The 17,992-nt window shown below is 46.8% G+C and overlaps 1 protein-coding gene across 1 annotated transcript in view; it reads left to right on the top strand.

The window, feature by feature from the left end:
• The window catches only part of LOC309548492 (polyunsaturated fatty acid lipoxygenase ALOX8-like), a 171,734-nt gene that overhangs the window by 34,219 nt on the left and 119,523 nt on the right, over nt 1-17,992 (top strand). Inside the window, exon 4 of the mRNA XM_082248439.1 lies at nt 8,890-9,018. Within this exon, the coding sequence (XP_082104565.1) occupies nt 8,890-9,018 (129 nt within the window). The remainder of the gene's footprint in view (nt 1-8,889; nt 9,019-17,992) is intronic.

Genomic DNA, 17,992 nt, shown 5'->3' with positions numbered 1-17,992 from the left:
ACCTCTCTCTATAGCTATCAGAAGACATGATGGGGTGAGGGGATATGAGAAGGGCGGAGAATCATATAAATTAAGCCTTTATGCAGACGATGCTATACTTTTTATTCCAGATCCTTTGCGCTCGCTACCAAATTTGTTGACAGTTTTGGAGAAGTTCGCAGGAGTATCGGGTCTAACTATTAATATGTCAAAATCTATTGCGTTACCAATTAACTTTCCTCCACAAGACATCCTAAACCTAAAAGATGCATTTCCCTTTGTGTGGGCTTCCGAATCCATCCCTTATCTTGGGATACAGTTATGTAAAGAATATAAATCATTATTCCAATCCAACTTCCCTCCCTTAATGACCAAGATTCGTAGTCTACTACAAATATGGTCCTCTTATCATCTGTCCTTTTTGGGGAAGATAACAGCAGTTAAGATGACCATCCTTCCTAAAATGTTATATCTTTTTCGAGCTCTACCTATAAGTCTCACCAAACGGTTCATCTCCAAACTTCAATCACTTGTCAATAAATTTATTTGGGGTAACAAAAAATCCAGATATGCCGCTAACATTCTTTATCGACACCAACGATCGGGGGGTTTGGGTCTCCCTCAGATTTGGCCATATTACATAAGTTGTAGGCTCTCCCAGCTTGGATACTGGCACACTCAGCCGACGAACTCTCCATGGGTTTCGTTTGAGGCACAATCTATTGCTCCATTTCATCTAGCCGGTCTGCTATGGGACCCAACAATCCCTATACGTGGAATTTCTACACGTAATTCCGTGGTTTCAGACTCCCTTAAAGTTTGGAGATCTGCAAATAAGCATAGTTCTTTAACATCCACTCCTCAATTGGGTGCTTCATTTTTGGGGGACCCCAGATTCAAGGAAGCATTTCATTCTCCTCACCAATTTACGTGGTGGTCTAAAAACAAACTGACCACGTTATTTGACCTTTTTGATGGAGGAATCATGTACTCATTTGAGCATTTGACAGAACACAAGAATGCTCCTTCATCTGAAAAATTAAACTACGATTTAATCAAGAGTTACTTCACCTCCTATCATGCTCAGCCATCTGGAACTCCCCTCAGTTCCTTTGAGCGAATATGCCTGGAAAACCCCCTGGGGGGAGGCCACATCTCTACCTTATACTCCACCCTAAATCCGCATGATACTGAGACTAAACTGAAATACATGACGGATTGGGAATTGGAGTTGCGGGAAACCATTACGGCTAGGGATTGGCAAAACATGTGGTCGAACCTACGCGGCTCGACAAGATCACTGGGAGTTAGGGAGACAGCCGTGAAACTCTTTACTAGATGGTATTATACACCTGAAAAACTGAATAGAATTTATCCAGAGATCTCCTCGAACTGTTTTAGAGGATGCAATGATACAGGTTCGTTTAAACACATATTCTGGGACTGTCCTAAAATACAAGACACATGGTCGGAAATATTCCACGCATGCGCGAAAATTACGGGTAGAAACCTTACACTCACTCCATCACAATGTCTATTGTTTCAGGACATCCCAGACGTTTCCAAACCATTAACCCGTCTGATACATACGCTATGTGTCGCAATGTTATGGTCTATAACTAAACAATGGAAAGAACCCAATGTACCATATGCTCTGGTTAATCACAGAATAGAAGATATTAAATCTATGGAAGCATATCATCATTCTATTACAAATTCCAAAAACACATGGGATCAAAAATGGAACCCCTGGTTTATTTATAAATGCTCCATACTCATTTAATATGGGATACGATCCTTGCTTCCCTATGTGCTGGAAGGATGGTCTCTTTTGCCACACTAATGGTTGACCGGACAGGGCGTCCCCTCTTGAGGCAGACGGGAGGCCCACCATAAGTCCTACTAATCTTGTGTATATCTACACTATCCCAGATATAAAGTCGTTTTATGTTACTTTTTTTAGAAGTATTAGCTCTATCACACATGTTTTCACATGGCTTAACAGGTAAAATCCTACCTTATCTCTACCTGTCAGACTTGAATTGCCTTCTTTATGATGATGTTAACATATTCTTAACTTTACACTCTTAAGTTGGTTACTGTTTATATTTCTCATTATTATAGACATGAGATGTTCATACGGCTCTTGTAATACTGATATTTTATCATTGACAATGCATATATATTTTTGTATTCATTTACATTCAATAAACGTTTATAATCAAAAAAAAAAAAATGCAAAAGCTTCAGCAGAAATGATCTATTGTTGCCACCTGGTGGCGGAGCCCTGAATGGTGCTCTGTGAGCTCTTTCAACAGAAAAGAATGCAGTGAGTTTATCTTTGCCAAAGGTATCCAGTAGCCACTGCTTAATAAACTCAACAGGATTTTTGCCCTCAGACTTCTCAGGCAGGCCCACAATACGCAGATTACTCCGTCGCAATCTTTTTTCCATATCCTCCAGCCGGTTTGCATTATCTGATGACTTGGCATTATTTAGGTTTACATCATGAATAAGTGGTTGTAAGTCATCCTCTATAGTGCTCACTCTGCCATCTAGAGCAGTAGTCTCTGATTTCCTGCATATCTTGCCTAATGTGTAATATGCCTTCCTTCATGCTTTTAACTTCCACCGACAATTTGGTGAGAGAGGCTCCATAGGTATGCACCGCAGTAAGAACATCCTGCAATGTGGGGTTATTAGATTCAGTGGTAGCAGGGCCCCCCCTGTTGCATGTGCAGAGAAGGCATAGGTACTCATGGTAGCTGCAGAGTCAGTGGCCATATGCTCCGCCAGCGGCCTGTCCAAGTGAGGAGGGTTAAGCGAGCTCTTTCCAGAGGTAAGTGTCTGCTATGGCTGTGTGGCTGCCTGTGAGGGTTTAAGCCTGGCCGGGTAATTCGGAAAACTTTTCCAGCTTGGATACTGTGGCCTTTCCTGAGTGCTGTGGCAGCATGGATCTGCCATGTTGTGTAGGCCGCCCGGCGGCATGATTCTCCTCCTTCCTCCATGTCATCATGTCTCTGTTAAGTGCATCGGAGACGGCGGTAGTGGCGTGACCGCACCGGGCACGAAGCAGTCGCTCAATTTCAGGGAAAGATGGAATCCCACAACAGGATAAGGTAAGCAGGATGTCGGAGCCGATGTGAAGCACGTCTGCTCACATGAACGGTTCAGCCATGCCCCCAAATCACACATGTCTAGTGTATATGTACTTATTCCAATGATGTTTTTTTGCCATTTCTCAGGGTAACTTTCTTGATGGTAACAATAGTGGACCATATCTGCATAATGTGTGTAAAAATGGACACTTGTAGTCCCCATCAGTAGCCCATGTGACAGGGTGATAATACAGGAGCACAATTGAAAACACAGACAGAGTGACACCCTAAAACACACCTGATCACTGTGATAGCCTCTAAATAGCTATCCTACTGATCAGTCACTGTGTAGCCTGCCCCTGTGTTTTTTCTCTCTTCTTGACTGGAGAAAGATACACACTGTCTCCGTTACCTTGCTAGAAGAGAACATTGTAGATGTAGCACCCTACAAGGTAGGTGCAAGGTAAAGTGTAGTAGGCCTTGTTTGCTTATCAGCAGGGCCATGAATTTAAGCTAGGTTATCATGGTTCCCAGGTGGGGCTGTTGAGACTGGGGAGTCTCCCCACTGTACTCAATGAGGGCTCTCATTGGGCGGTGGAGGAAACCCGGCCAATAGCACACCCAGGCTTGTATCTACCCCAGAAAGGCAGATTCTGCCACACAGCATTCTGGGAATGGGTATAAGTTGAGGGGAGCACATGGCGCAGCGTCTTTGGCGGGAAGCAGAGTTCCAGGAGGGAGAGTATGGCTGTCTCTTCTCCTGTCAAGAGGAATCGGGTGTCCCCGGCGGCTTGCCTGAGGGGACAGAGGGCTGAGCTGAGCTACAGAGAGGATCCGGTGTGTTGAGGAACAGCGGAGCTGAGAGGGGTTGAGTTTCAGGAAAGCATTCCCAGTCGTGAGTACTGCAAACTGCACCTGGGGGGTCTGCCTAGTGAGAGGAGACCACTCCGGAGAAGGTCAGAGGGATCCGGGAGCTAGCTAGCCAGTGCAGGAAGAGTAAAAGGGGGTGCCAGTGTTGACCCTGAAGAGTAAAGGGGGTGCCAGTGGTTGGGCCCTGAAGTATATGGAAGTGTACAGCGTGGAGTGTACAGTGTTGAGAGTTGCAGCAGCAGCAGTGTTACTAAAGGCTACCTCAGTCAGGAAGGACTGGAGGGAGCAGTGTCAAGGACTTTTGAGCTAACCAGAGTGTCAGAAGTCAGTCTTCAGTACAGTACAAGCAAGTCAGTGATTTCAAACGCCAGCAAGCGCTGGTCGGCATTCAGCCAGCATCAAGTCAGCGCTAAAAGGCATTTTTCACAAAGTGTCCCGATTTGTACCTAGTTGAGCCAGAGGAGTATCCCACTCATTCCCTTCTCACATCCCCATATAAAATAAACAAAACAAAGAGATTGTTCATTGTCTCAAATCTCACACTTGGGCATTCAGCATTAATGTGCGGTTAGTGTTACCAGTGACCATGGCAGACCCACATCAGGCTCAATGCCTGGAAATCCTGCTACATTTGGGGGCTCATCCAGAATTTTGCCATTGGTTACTGGGCCGGCAACAGCAGGAGAAAAAGTCTGAAAAGTCAATTTTTGTGCCCAGAACTGTTATTCAAAATTCAAGTGTGAGGCCGGATCTGCGGGCAAGTGTCCAAGCAAATCCTGTAGAATTATGGGAACCTTGCACATGAACTATGACATGTACTCTGCTATCAGATATTGGAAAGCAGGGAGGAAAGGAGTGAAAGTATACAAATGCTGCAACTGCTTAACAGGGAGAGGTCCCAGTGGGGACAAGAAGACGGTGGCCAGGGGCACGGGGAGCAAGGTGCCAGAGGCCAGGTGTGTGTACAAGCTATATGGACTGATGTTGACCGTGCATCCGACAGCGGGACATTTATTCTGTATAGTGAGTGCATGGATACTGTGAGGATTGCAGTTGGCCATACTGGGAGAGGCAGTGGGACTAACCTCGGAGACAGTATGGAGGATATCTGTACATGTGTGGCTAGGAAGAGAACTATCGACCGTGCGTCTGACAGCGGGATATTACTCTTGCCTAGCAAGGAGAGACAGCTGGCTTCAGTAGAGGAAGGCACAGTTGTGGCCCTGGTGCAAGTGAGGAGAATGGATGCATGTCTGGCAAGTGACATGGTCCGCTTTACAGCAACTTCCCTGTGGGCTAGAGTAAGAGAGCATGGCAGGAGAAGAGTTACTGTACCGCACGGGAAAGTGCGCTTCACACAGACCTGCCTAGCAGGAGGAGTTACCGCCCAACATGGCAAAAGGGTGGAGATAGCGGGAACATCCAGCCAATCAGGAGTGACCAAGGGAGTCCTAATAATACGCCCTCCTTCAGGTGTGGCTGCGAGGGAGACACGTGTAGGAGAGAGAAACATGGCGTTTGTGAGAGAGCAAAGTAGCGTGACCGCTATCGCTGCAGCCATCGGTGGAGACCCTGCTAGGCAGACACCGGAGCAGATCCACCAGCCAAGCCCAACTATCGTATGGGATACAGGCATCCGGATGGTGCCTGAAGGAGGACTCGCGCTGTGCACGGGAGGTGGCCTGGAGTACCTAGGAGCGGTATGTCCCCAATGTGCTAACATAACGTTAATGCCAGCGTGGGTCCAATGTGGGCAATGTGGCTATCTGCTGCTGCGGGAAGAGAGGAGTGAGGGCGGGCCCAAGAAGTTGTATGTTACTTGGGAGTCAGGACTCACTCAGGAGGTGACCGGGACAGAGTCTAAGTTCCTCAGAGGAGGCGGAAGGGGTATCTTACGCTTAATGATGAAGCTGGCGGCCATGCCAGCTGACGGTGGTCCAGCACTGTCTGTAAGGGGGACTCGGTCACAAAGCTCTCTGGAAAGAGGATGCATGCCAGCACAAGCGGCCGGAGGGTGGTCGGAAGATGCATCTACCACTGCAGCAAGCAGGGTCTGCTCCTTTTACAATTTTGCAGCCCACAAGGCCTGCGGACATTCACGCCTCGCCCACTAGTACCAGTAGGGAGGAAGAAGCAGGAATTGTGCCCATAGGATCCCCATCCTTTCAATGCAGATACGGGTCCATAGAGGAAGGGATTGATGATTGTGTAAGATTCTGGTACCTTCAGTACCCTTCCAGCCCAATTCTTCCGCATCTAGCTACCTGTCTCTTTAAATCTCTTGACGTCATCACTAGGCGCCGCTCTGAGCTGCCGAAGCCTCCAGCTATTTCCTGTATCTCGCTACGGATCCTGTATCTCGCTACCGATCCTTCTCCTCATTACCGGACCCCTCATCTCTCTAAAACCAACTGGTGATAAGTACCCCGCAGGGGATTCCTTCCCATCAACTTGCACTATCTACTCTTGTATACTAAAGACTGTTGCTATCTATGCATTACTATTTCTATCATCTGCACTGTTACATAGATTGCTAGCTCTTGAGTCTACTACCATCTATATCCTTGCACTGAGTTAGCAATTCCTGTACACTTCATCTGCTGTCCCCTACCACCTGTTAATTGTACATGATTGCTAACCTATCTGCATACTATCTATCACCATCTGCTAACACTCCTGAACATTACTATTGAGTGCCTATCATTGCTATCACTACTCAAGCCTGTCCTTTCAGCACATCACCTCTATACTATCGTATACAACCTATCACTCCAGGAACATCTTAACTGAGTGCCTGTATATTTGCATGCTGAGGCAGGCTGGGCCACAATGATAAGTCTGGAGAGTTGGATATGGTGATTCAACACATCTCTGCACGACTACTGAGTGGAAATTCTGCAGCTGCATATCCAGTTCACTAAACAAACGCCGGAGCGTTACAGATTGGGGGTCAGCTGATGAAACAGAGTGGGACTGGGGGTCAGAAGCTGGGAGCAGCTCCCCAGGTCCTGAAGTTGCAGTGACTTTCAATAAGAAGGCCAAGGAGGCTATGGAAAGAGGGGAATTAGCTCAAAAGCTGGGTTTCTGTGAAACATACGTAAAAGGATCCCTGATTTGGCCCCTCCTGGTGGCATTGCCCAGGCTCGGGACCAGAATGCAGCATATGAAAACATGATTCAGCGGGTAGTAACCCCATTTTCTACACCTGGGAGGGGCAATAGAAAAACCCTTCCCAGACTGTCCAGAATGCAAAGGTGGATGCAACGCACAGTTGAATATGAGTACGATTACCCCTATGCTCCAAGAGAGGTTATGCTGTTTGTCGAAAAATACAGAGACTTTTGGTGTGATGAGGTCATATGGGATTTCCTCTTTATCCCTAAACCATACAGAGACTCGCCAGAACCAGAATTGAAAGAAAGATTTACCCAGTGGGACTACGGGGGGACCATCTACATTGACAGGGTGGAGGTCCGCCGCCCAGACGAATGAGGTCTTAGCCACTCCTCGGTACTCCAGGCCAAGAAAGGGATTAGCTGCGTCTACTGCAAAACATCCCAAGTCTGCCAAAGAGACACCAGAATTTATCCAAAAAATCTCTAATCTTGTTCCAAGTTCCCTAAAATGTGGCTTCATCATACAGACTGGCTTTCCAAACTGTTGTTTACAAATGAAAGAGAGCTTGCAGGGAAAAATCAATTTAAGTGTAATTTTTTTTTTCTTCAGTCTTTCAAACAGTGCCTTATCTTCATGTAAACATCTTCTTTATATATGTCCCCATGCAGTGCTTTAAATTCAATATCAACCGTTCTCCCCCACCATCAGATGTGCTCTCAATGTATGCCGTGTGACCTTACAGCAAAGTGAGGTCAAGAACGTTTTTGTCCTTCCAGGACTTTATAGATTAATCTCTTAGACTCTCATTCCTCCTTATTCCTGCTGTATAAGTTCCTTCATTTCATGTAAGTTACAGCCTTGCCAGTGGATTGCAAATATTACAATACATCTGATGGTGGGGGAGCATTGTTGATATTGAATTTAAAGCGTAACTTCACTTTTATTGAGAAAAAACATTCTCCTCTGGGTAATCAATGTACATTGCAAGGATAACAACCTTTGTTGCAGAAAGATTCCTACCTTTTGTTATTCTGAAGAAATCCCTGTTTGTTCCTCAGTGCCTCTGTGCTGAGTGGGTCTAATAAGAGTGGTTTCATAATTATCATTCAGCTGTGCAGCTGCAGAGCACTATTGAGGAAATATTCTGGGCCTGCATCCCTTTAAACGTGTTCCTATTGGCAGTACCACCAAAAATTATATTAATTAGATTAAATATTGATTAAGATTAAAATGGAAAGGTAGTTTTTAATACCATTCAATTACGATATGACGTGTCATTTTCTTTTTTGCTATTTTTTTCCCCTACGAAAGTGTAGTTACCCTTAAATGCATTGCATGGGGACATATATAAAGAAGATATTTGCACGAAGAAAAAGCATTGTTTGGAAGATGGTTTATTTTCAATTTTTTGGGTTATACTGGACTGTTGAGGATTTTTTTTCTCTGGATTGCACTATTCTGTTAAGAACTATATTCACTTTATTTATATTTGTGGTTATTTTTTACACTTATGATAAAGGATTTTTATTTGAGCGTAAGCATGCTTTAATGTAATGGTTACATTACTGATGTAATATGCACAGAAGGTATAATTTATTACACCAGGCACATATACCGTATTTGTTTATTTAGGGAGGATAGCACAGCACATTTATTGATTTATACCGTAGAATTTTGCACATTTATATGGGAATGTGTACAGTGCTAGCAGATCTCATCAGGATTTAAATTTATATATAGTTGCTTGCAAGGCCCTGTATACATTTGTAACTAAACACTTGGTTCTAGTAACTGGACCTTTAATAATAATAATTTTATTTTGTAGGTGGAAAGTTTATGCAGATGGTGCCCCTCGCTGCATTGATTTAGCCAATGATGATCCACAGAATCTGCCTCCTAATGACCATTACTCCTTCCAGAAGCAGGCCGGTTTTGGTTTTGCCTCATATTCCACGTATGTATCAAGCATCTATTGATCTGCAAACAAACACCAGACAATATAAAATAACATTTATATCTAATTGACTTTCCAAGAGTGTCCATAAACCCACTTCCATTGATTCGGTACAATAAAGCAACATAACCACATAAGCTACAGTCTGTAGAAAACATGAAAATATTGTCTAGTACCTTATTTTCTGCAGTATACATAAACTGCAGTCATGTGACTTTACTTGTTACGTATCATACTGTGAGATCAATGAGCGGAGATATCTGTAAATATCTGATGCATCCAGCAGACACCAGTGCAGGAAAGTTCCTTTGTTTTCCTGTGCCTGCACAGAGCTGATTTGTGCTGTTGTGATCATGTAGGTTGATAGGAAAGAAAAAAGTTCAAATTCAAATGATAAAGACTTAATAAACAACATGTGAGCAATTTTTCAAAATGTAAAATGATATCTGATCCATTGATCGATTTGGGTACAACTAGCATGTCAGATTTTAACATGCGATTATTGCGAGTGTCTATAGCCGCTAGCAATAATCACTGTGTTCTCCTGGCAGGGACGGCTCCCTGCGCCCCCTGCTGGGAGAACAAAAAAGCCCAGTGTAAGGGATTCCACCATCAACAATGACTGTGTTGATAGGGGAATTTTGCAATTTTCTTTCTTTAAACCTGTGGTTGCAGGAAAGAATCCCATCTATGACCTGCTTAACTCTCGTGATTAATAGAAAAAGATGCTAATTCTTGAGTTTAGCTTTCATGCTCTTCAATAATTTGTTTCAGAAATATTTCCAGCTAATTAATACTGTCTAAATCAGTGTTTCCCAACCTTTTTCCAGTTGGGGCGCCCTTGAAAAGAATTTTCAGTCTTGAGGCACCCCTGTCCAAGGTTCAGTTCACGTTACTGTATGTCGAGGAACACACGCAAAATCGTGCTTGTTCCTGACAGACAAATGCTCTGCTTTTTAGGGGTGCCAATAATTCTTAATGGTACCCCACACACTGGAAAATATGGGGTGCTTTTGGTGTGAAATCAATGGCCTGCCCTGCACGCAGACATGCAGATGTCAACCAAGGGCTTGTTCACATGTCAGGTTGGAGGGGTGGTAAAACCACATGGTTGAGCTGGTTTTACCACCCAAATTCTCTCCCTTTAGCTGCAGAGGCAGCAGCTGGGGGTGTACACACGATGTGGCTGCAGCTGGAGGTATACCCAGGGTGAATGGGGCTGCACTGCAACTTCTCCGCAACTGTGAGCATTGCACGGTTGCGTGTAGTGATGCTGCATTTACAGGCTTAAAACAGGTGGTGAGGAGGCAACATAATGCCTCTTTACCGCCTGTCAAATGCCCCTGAAAAGCAATCTGAGCATGGATTGCTTTTCAGAGAAGCAGTAGTCTCCTTGCTGCTATCACAAACAAGCCCTGATGGTACAGGAATAGGTGGGGGGGGGGTTCAGGATTAAAAGTAACACACAGGCACACACAGACACACACACACAGTCACACAGACACACACAGGCGCACACACATAGGCGCACAGACGCACACACACACACACACACACACACAGGCGCACAGACGCACACAGACACACACACACACGTGCACGTACACAAATACACAGGCACAAATCCAGACACACGTGCACGTACACAAATACAGACACACATGTATAATGCCCTTTTTAAAACGTTCTAGCACAGTACCTTTTTCGCATTCAGCCGGGTACTGCACTGTAGGGGGGAGCAGAGAGCACAGCACATTCCTCCTCCCTTTACTTTACCTTTTGAAGCTGACGGAGCTCCCTCGCAGTGCCTATGTACAGTTCGGCAGGGGATCGGGAGATCGGGCTCATCTGACAGCCCTTCTCTCCCATGATCCCGTGGCACACCTCAGGACTTCTGGCTGCACACCAGTGTGTCGTGGCACACTGGTTGAGAAAGGCTGGTCTAAATCATAGCTTTTATTCTAACAGAAAAAGCAGTGTTTTCAAATCCATGAATTTTATGTAAAATTATTCAAATACAGTAACTTGACAGTCAGTTGTTTATTGATATAGCAGATTTCAAACCTCCAAAATTTAACAGTGATCCTGTTAGTTACTGTACAATCCTGTCAAATAATAGTGACAGAGGGTAGTACTAAGAGGACTTTAAGATCAATCATCATCAACAATCAAGGTACCGACTTCACAAATACAACTAAACAATGTTCAGAAAAAAATACAAAGGGGAATTGGGGTAGGTTTATACCAATGTACTAGAGTCTCCTGCACATCTTGTGCATGGTAACAAATCAAGTACAGTGTGATTTGACACAGTGCCATTCATTTTGAATGGTACCCCAAAGCACCTGCACAATGCACTTTTGTTGTAGTGCACCACATTTTTACAGATGTGAAACCTGTGCATTCTGGTACGCTGCACTGAAAAAAAAAAATGGATTTTTGTCTTACCGTAAAATCCTTGTCTCTGATATTTATTGATGGAAACAGCGACATATCTTCATTAGTCGAATGGGTTATGCTGCGCTTCCAACAAGTAGGACACTAGGCGGAAAAGGGTTAAAAAAGTTAACAGAACTTTAACTATGCCCATGGGGCAGTCCCAAGTAGTATACTCCCACTTCCTGCTCTAGGATTCAGTTTAGTAACAAGCAGTGTCAGAAGAATACATAACCCAACTCCACAGAGGGGTGGGTGCTGTGTCCGTCAATGAACATCAGAGAAAAGGATTTTATGGTAAGACAAAAATCTATTTTTCTCTTTCGTTCATTGACGGACACAACATACCTTCATTAGTCGAATGGGACGTCCCAAAGCAGTATCAGCATGAGGGTTGGGAAACAAATACAGCAAGAAACTATTCCCAACAGGGCTAAACATAGCCAACCAGGTAACCCAGGAACTCAAAAAGGAACAACTGGAGCTCACGTACCAGAATAAAACACCCTCAAGAGGCAGAAGTCTCTGCCACCGCGGCCTGCAGAACCTTGCGGCCAAAAGCAGCATCCGCAGATGCAAAATAATCGACTATGTAAAAGTTAGTGAATGTGTGCACAGACGCCCAGATTGCCGCTTTGCAAACCTGAACCACTGATGCCTAATTACGGAAGGCCCAGGAGGCACTGAGCACCCTCGTAGAATGTGCCTTAACAGGGAAAGGAGGAGCCTGACCCTTAATGGAATAGGCCTGCACCACCGTCTCCCTGATCCATCTGAAAATGGTCACAGCAGACGCAGCCTGTCCCTTACGAGGACCCTCCGTAAGAATAAACAAGAAATCCGACTTCCGAATTGACTCCTTCGCCATCAAGTACACCCTAATATCCCGAACCATGTCTAACAATTCAACCCAACCTCCCTGAGGTGCTTAGGCTTAGGACATAACGAAAGCAACACAATGTCCTCATTCAAGTGAAAACCTGACACGACCTTAGGAAGGAACGACTGACAGGGGCGAAGCACCACTTTGTCCTAATGAACCACCAGATAAGGCGATCGACAGGACAACGCAGCCGACTCGGGGAGCCTGCGTGCAGAAGTAATTGCCATCAAAAAGACCACTTTCTGTGACAAGGTAAGTAAAGGAATTTCATGAAAATTCTCAAATGACGTCCTTTGGAGAGCCGACAGCATTAAGTTGAGGTCCCACGGAGGCACTAGGGACCTCATCGGGGGAGCCAAATGATGAACTCCCTGCACAAATGTGCGAACTTAGGAATTCACTGCCAACGATCTTTGAAAGAAAATTGCCAAAGATGAAATCTGACCTTTAATGGTGCCCAAGGCCAAACGTTGATAAACACCTTTTTGTAAAAACTCCAAAAGACGTGATACCGAAAAGGAACAGGGGGAAATTCCCCGAGACTCACACCAAGAAATATATGCTATCCAAACTTGATGGTAAATTTTTAGAGAGGTAGATTTTATAGCTCTTAACAGGGTAGAAATCACAGATTCCCGACAAACCCCTATCCTTTAGTACCTGGCTTTTAATAGCTAGGCCATTAAAGCCAGCGATCATAAAGCAGGATGGACGATCGGTCCTTGAGACAGAAGATCTTCCCTGAGGGGAAGCTGCCAAGGGGCATCGGCTACCAACTTACCAAGCCCACGTACCAGGACCGATAAAGGCCAGTCTGGTGCCACCAGAATCACTGGAATCCCTTCTGCCTCAATTATGCATAGAAGTCTCGGCAGAAGTTGTATTAGAGGAAATGCATAAATCAGACGATACCATCCCCAAGGGGCCACCAGAGCATGTGCAGCATCCGCCAGAGGATCCCGAGACCTCACAACTAATCTTGAAACCTTTCAGTTGAGACGAGAGGCCAACAGGTCCAGATCTGGTGTTCCCCACAGAAGATACAGTTGATGGAAAACTTCCGCTTGCAATTTTAATAGTTTGGGTTTCGGGAGAAACACCCGGGCTGATGCTGAATCCAGAGTCAGACCCAGAAAGTCCAACTTGTTGGACGGAGTCAATGCTGACTTTTGAAAATTCAGAATCCAGCCTAACTCTTGCAGAGTTCTCACCGTGATGTCCAGGTCCTCCTTCATGACCAATGACGATTCCGCCCTCAGAAGAAGATCGTCCAGGTACCTCTCCTGACTAGGCAGAAAAAAACGGAATCCTAGAGCAGGAAGTGGGAGTATACTGTAACGACACCCGGGTACGAAAGGGGTTACAGTCGTTTAGGACATTTCATTCCTGAACACAAAGGCAGCTACCGGACACTCCACTCAGCCGAACAAGAAACCCATACGAATAATCCCCCCCAAGTACGAAACAAGGCTCTGTATTGAGGGTCAAGCAGGAATCAGACTCTTTATTGAAAAGGAATACACGCTTTATATACATGTTAGAAGTAATGCAGTCACTACATGAACAATGACCCAAATCCAGCCCCCAACATCACACAATGGTTACATAAAGAGCCCCCAATACACATTACTCTGAGTGTCAATACATCTCTTAGCAGACAACAGGTGAGTTCATTAGCACACTTAACAATAGGTGAATAGAAACCCACCTCAGACAAAAATATCACAATTTACTTATTCAGACAAAAGCAACATCGTTAAGCAATAGACAGTCAGTCTCCACATTGAACTTCCTGGAATGCCCATATTAGGAGTTGTACTTCCTGGTCATGGACCTCACAATGTATAGGGAATAAAATCTTCATATTTCAAGAGAGACATCATTCCTGAATATCACTGTCCCATTTGGAGCCATCCAAACCATATCCCCAGTGCCCCCCAGTTTACTGGTCACCCCGCGCCCAAAGTGACTCCCATCACATTTGGCTCCCTCCTTGTGGGACATTCCGGCAGACCCGGCTTGATCCTTCTCGGGTCAACTTGGGGATGTCTGGAACTAGGCAGCCGGATTGACGTCTGTTTGCTGGGAGAACCCATCAGCATTGCCATTTTGCTTACCGGGTCGGTAGCTGATGGTGAAGTTGTAAGGTTAAAGGGCTAAGCTCCACTGCAGCAACCTGCCAATGTCTCCTGAGACACGGTTAAGCCAGACCAATGGCTTGTGGTTGGTGACTAATTAAAATTCCTGTCTGTACAAATAAGGGTTCAACTTTTTAAGTGACCAAACCAGGGCCAAATACTCCTCCACTGCCGCATAGCTCACCTCCTGGGGTCTCTACCTTATGCACAGCCAGGGTCGTGTAGCCCGGTTCTTGGGAGAAAGTTGCCTGTTTCTCCCACAGAAGCCGCTTAGCCGGTTCCTTCTTTGTGGGGCTTAACTGGTCCCCTAGCTGTACAAGGCTAGTGAGGTCAGTCTGGGGTTCTCTCTCTAGTAAGTCAGGGAGGGGAAAATTTTCTGAGTCATCCGCAGCAGGGGCACATACTGCAGCAACCTCCTCCTGCCGTTCCTGACACTCCTTCAGCATGTTCACATGAAAGGTTCGCTGGATTCTTTCATCTGCACAGCTGGCAATAACATAGGTAGTATCACATACCTGGGCTACTACTTTATACGGGCCCTGCCAAGATGCCTGCATCTTGTTGGTCTTCACCGGCTTGAGCACTAAGACTTTCTGCCCAACCTGGAAGATATGCTGTCGGGCCCCCCGATCGTACCATCTCTTCTGTCTTCCCTGGGCCGCCTGGAGATTCTCCCTTACCATCAGAGACAGTTGCTCCATGCGGTCCCTGAGTTCCAGAACATAGGGCACTATGGGTGTCCCCTCCTGCTCTGTCGCTCCCTCCCTGTGACCTCTAATGAGATCGAGGGGTCTGCGGACCCTTCTCCAATAGAGTAATTCGAAGGGAGAGAACCCAGTGGATTCCTGGGGTACCTCTCTGTATGCAAAGAACAGGTGAGGCAGGAATCTCTCCCAGTCTCTGCAAGCATCTGAAAAGGTCCTCAGCATTTGCTTGAGGGTCCTGTTAAAGCGTTTGCAGAGACCGTTAGTCTGGGGGTGGTAAGGTGAGCGCAGCAATGGCTTAATATTGCACACCTTCCACAACTGCTGGGTGAGCACAGCAGTAAACTGGGTTCCCTGGTCAGAGAGAATCTCCTTAAGGAACCCCACTCTAGTAAATACCTTAACCACGGCATCAGCTACTGTCTCTGCTTCAATGTTGGACATAGCTACTGCCTCTGGGTAATGGGTGGCGTAGTCCACCACGGTGAGAATATACCGTATTTATCGGCGTATAACACACACTTTTTCCTCCTAAAAATGGAGGGCAAGACACCAGTGCATGTTATACGCCGCTCTATTAAAAAAAAAAAACAGTCCAGGCAGCGCTGAGAGGCAGAGGAGGGGGACGGGCTGGGCCGAGTAGAAGGAAGGAAGAGTGGTTGCCTTCAAAGGAAGTCCCGCCTCCTATGATAGACAGCACAGTGATCCAATGCCAGGACGCGGGACGTGTGACGTCTATCATAGGCTCCGGGACTACTGATGACAGCGGCCACTCGTCCTCGCTTCTCCTTGGTCCGGCCCGCCCCCCTCTGCCTCTCAGCGCGGCCTTTTTAAAATACCGGTATGTCACCGCTCTCTGCAATGGCGCTGGCGAGGCTGCTGTTACTTTGCCCTGCATTGATGGACACTGCGCTGGCGAGGCTGCACTGGTGGACACTGTGCTGGCGAGGCTGCATTGGGGGACACTGCGGTGACGAGGCTGCACTGGGGGACACTGTGCTGGCGAGGCTGCACTGGGGGACACTGTGCTGGCGAGGCTGCACTGGGGGACACTGCGCTGGCGAGGTTGCACTGGGGGACACTGTGCTGGCAAGGCTGCACTGGGTGACACTGAGCTGGCAAGGCTGCACTGGGGGATACTGCACTGGTGAGGCTGCACTGGGGGACACTGCGCTGGCGAGGCTGCATTGATGTACACTGCACTGGTGAGGCTGCACTGGGGGACACTGCACTGGTGAGGCTGCACTGGAGGGCACTGCGCTGGCCAGGCTGCACTGGGGGACACTGCACTGGCGAGGCTGCACTGGGGGACACTGCGCTGGCAAGGCTGCATTGATGGACACTGCGCTGGCGAGGCTGCATTGATGGACACTGCGCTGGCAAGGCTGCATTGATGAACACTGCGCTGATGAGGCTGAATGAACCCTGCGCTGATGAGGCTGCATTCACGGCACTGGTAAGACTGCATTTGATTTAAAAAAAAAAAGTTCTGAGTTCAATGCTGTTTATTTAAAATGTAAGCTTTTTTCCTAAAATTTCCCTCCTAAATTTGAGGTGCGTGTTATACGCCGGTGCGTGTTATACGCCAATAAATATGGTACTTCTTCCCGGATGGACTAGGCCTGGCCAAGGGACCCACAATGTCAATGGCTATGCGGTAAAAGGGCTCCCCAATAATAGGCATGGACATAAGTCTGGCCTTAGGGTGGTCTCCCCGCTTACCCACCCGTTGACACGTGTCACACGTTTTGCAGTATTGTCGCACATCCTGGTTAAAATTGGGCCAGAAGAAATTCTGTGTAATCCTATGGGCTGTGCCACGGGACACTAGATGTCCTGCTAGTGGTACATCATGCCTGATTCGCAGAATCTCCAGCTGGTATTTCTTAGGCACCACCAGCTTTCTTTTCTGCAAAGGGGCTTTACTTCTCGGGGATGGCTTAGGGATCCTATACAGTCTATCCCCCACCCATTCATAAAGCTCCCCATCTATTCCTCTTTCCTGAGTATCTGCCTTAGCCCTATACTTGTGTAAGGTTGGGTCCCCCCGGGTTTCCCTCCCGAATGCCTCTCGGGTATCCCAGCCTAGGGGAGCCTGATCTAAGGTACATGTCGGTGAAGATAGTCTTACCAGGGTCTCAGCAGCGGGCGGGCCAGTTCCAGCAGCATGGGTCTGGGCACGGGTAGTCACTGGGTTGTCTTCAGCGGGGCCCATTGGGGCGTAAGCAGAAACGAGGGGGGCCAAATCATTCCCCAGTAGTACATCCGCTGGCAAATCCTTCATCACCCCCGCATTCACATGTCCCGAACCAACCCCCCAATCCAGGTGAACACGGGCAATGGGTAGCTGGAAAATGGTGCCTCCCGCCACCGTTACGGCTACAGTGTTTTCGGTGTGTTGGCTCTCTGGGATGAGGTTCTTCTGTAGTAGGGTCATGGTGGCTCCAGTATCACGTAGACCATTGGCTACCTTTGCATTAACCCAGAATGGTCTGCCTGTGTTGCTGCCTGTTGTCCCGGTTAGCCGCTTGTACTGGATCAGCCTCGTGCAGGACGTCCCAATGTTTTATCTCCTCAATGCAGTGGGCCGCAGTCATGGTTGTTCGGGGGTTCCCCCCTGCTGGCTTTCTTCAAGACTGGGATTGCCTGGCTGGATTCAATGGACAGTCTGGCTTTTTGTACCCTAACTGTTTACATCCACAACACCTGATGGGTTGTGAGTAGTCCTGGGACTTGAACCTGGGCTGCTGAGAATAAGTGGCCGCTGGAGGTAGTGCTGTAGGGCGGTAAGTCTGTGGTTGGTAGGCGGCAGC

The sequence above is a fragment of the Pelophylax lessonae genome, assembly GCF_965119305.1.
Source record: "Pelophylax lessonae genome assembly, chromosome: 2".
In the NCBI taxonomy this organism is placed as follows: domain Eukaryota; kingdom Metazoa; phylum Chordata; class Amphibia; order Anura; family Ranidae; genus Pelophylax; species Pelophylax lessonae.
This window is presented reverse-complemented; position numbering and strand designations above follow the sequence as displayed.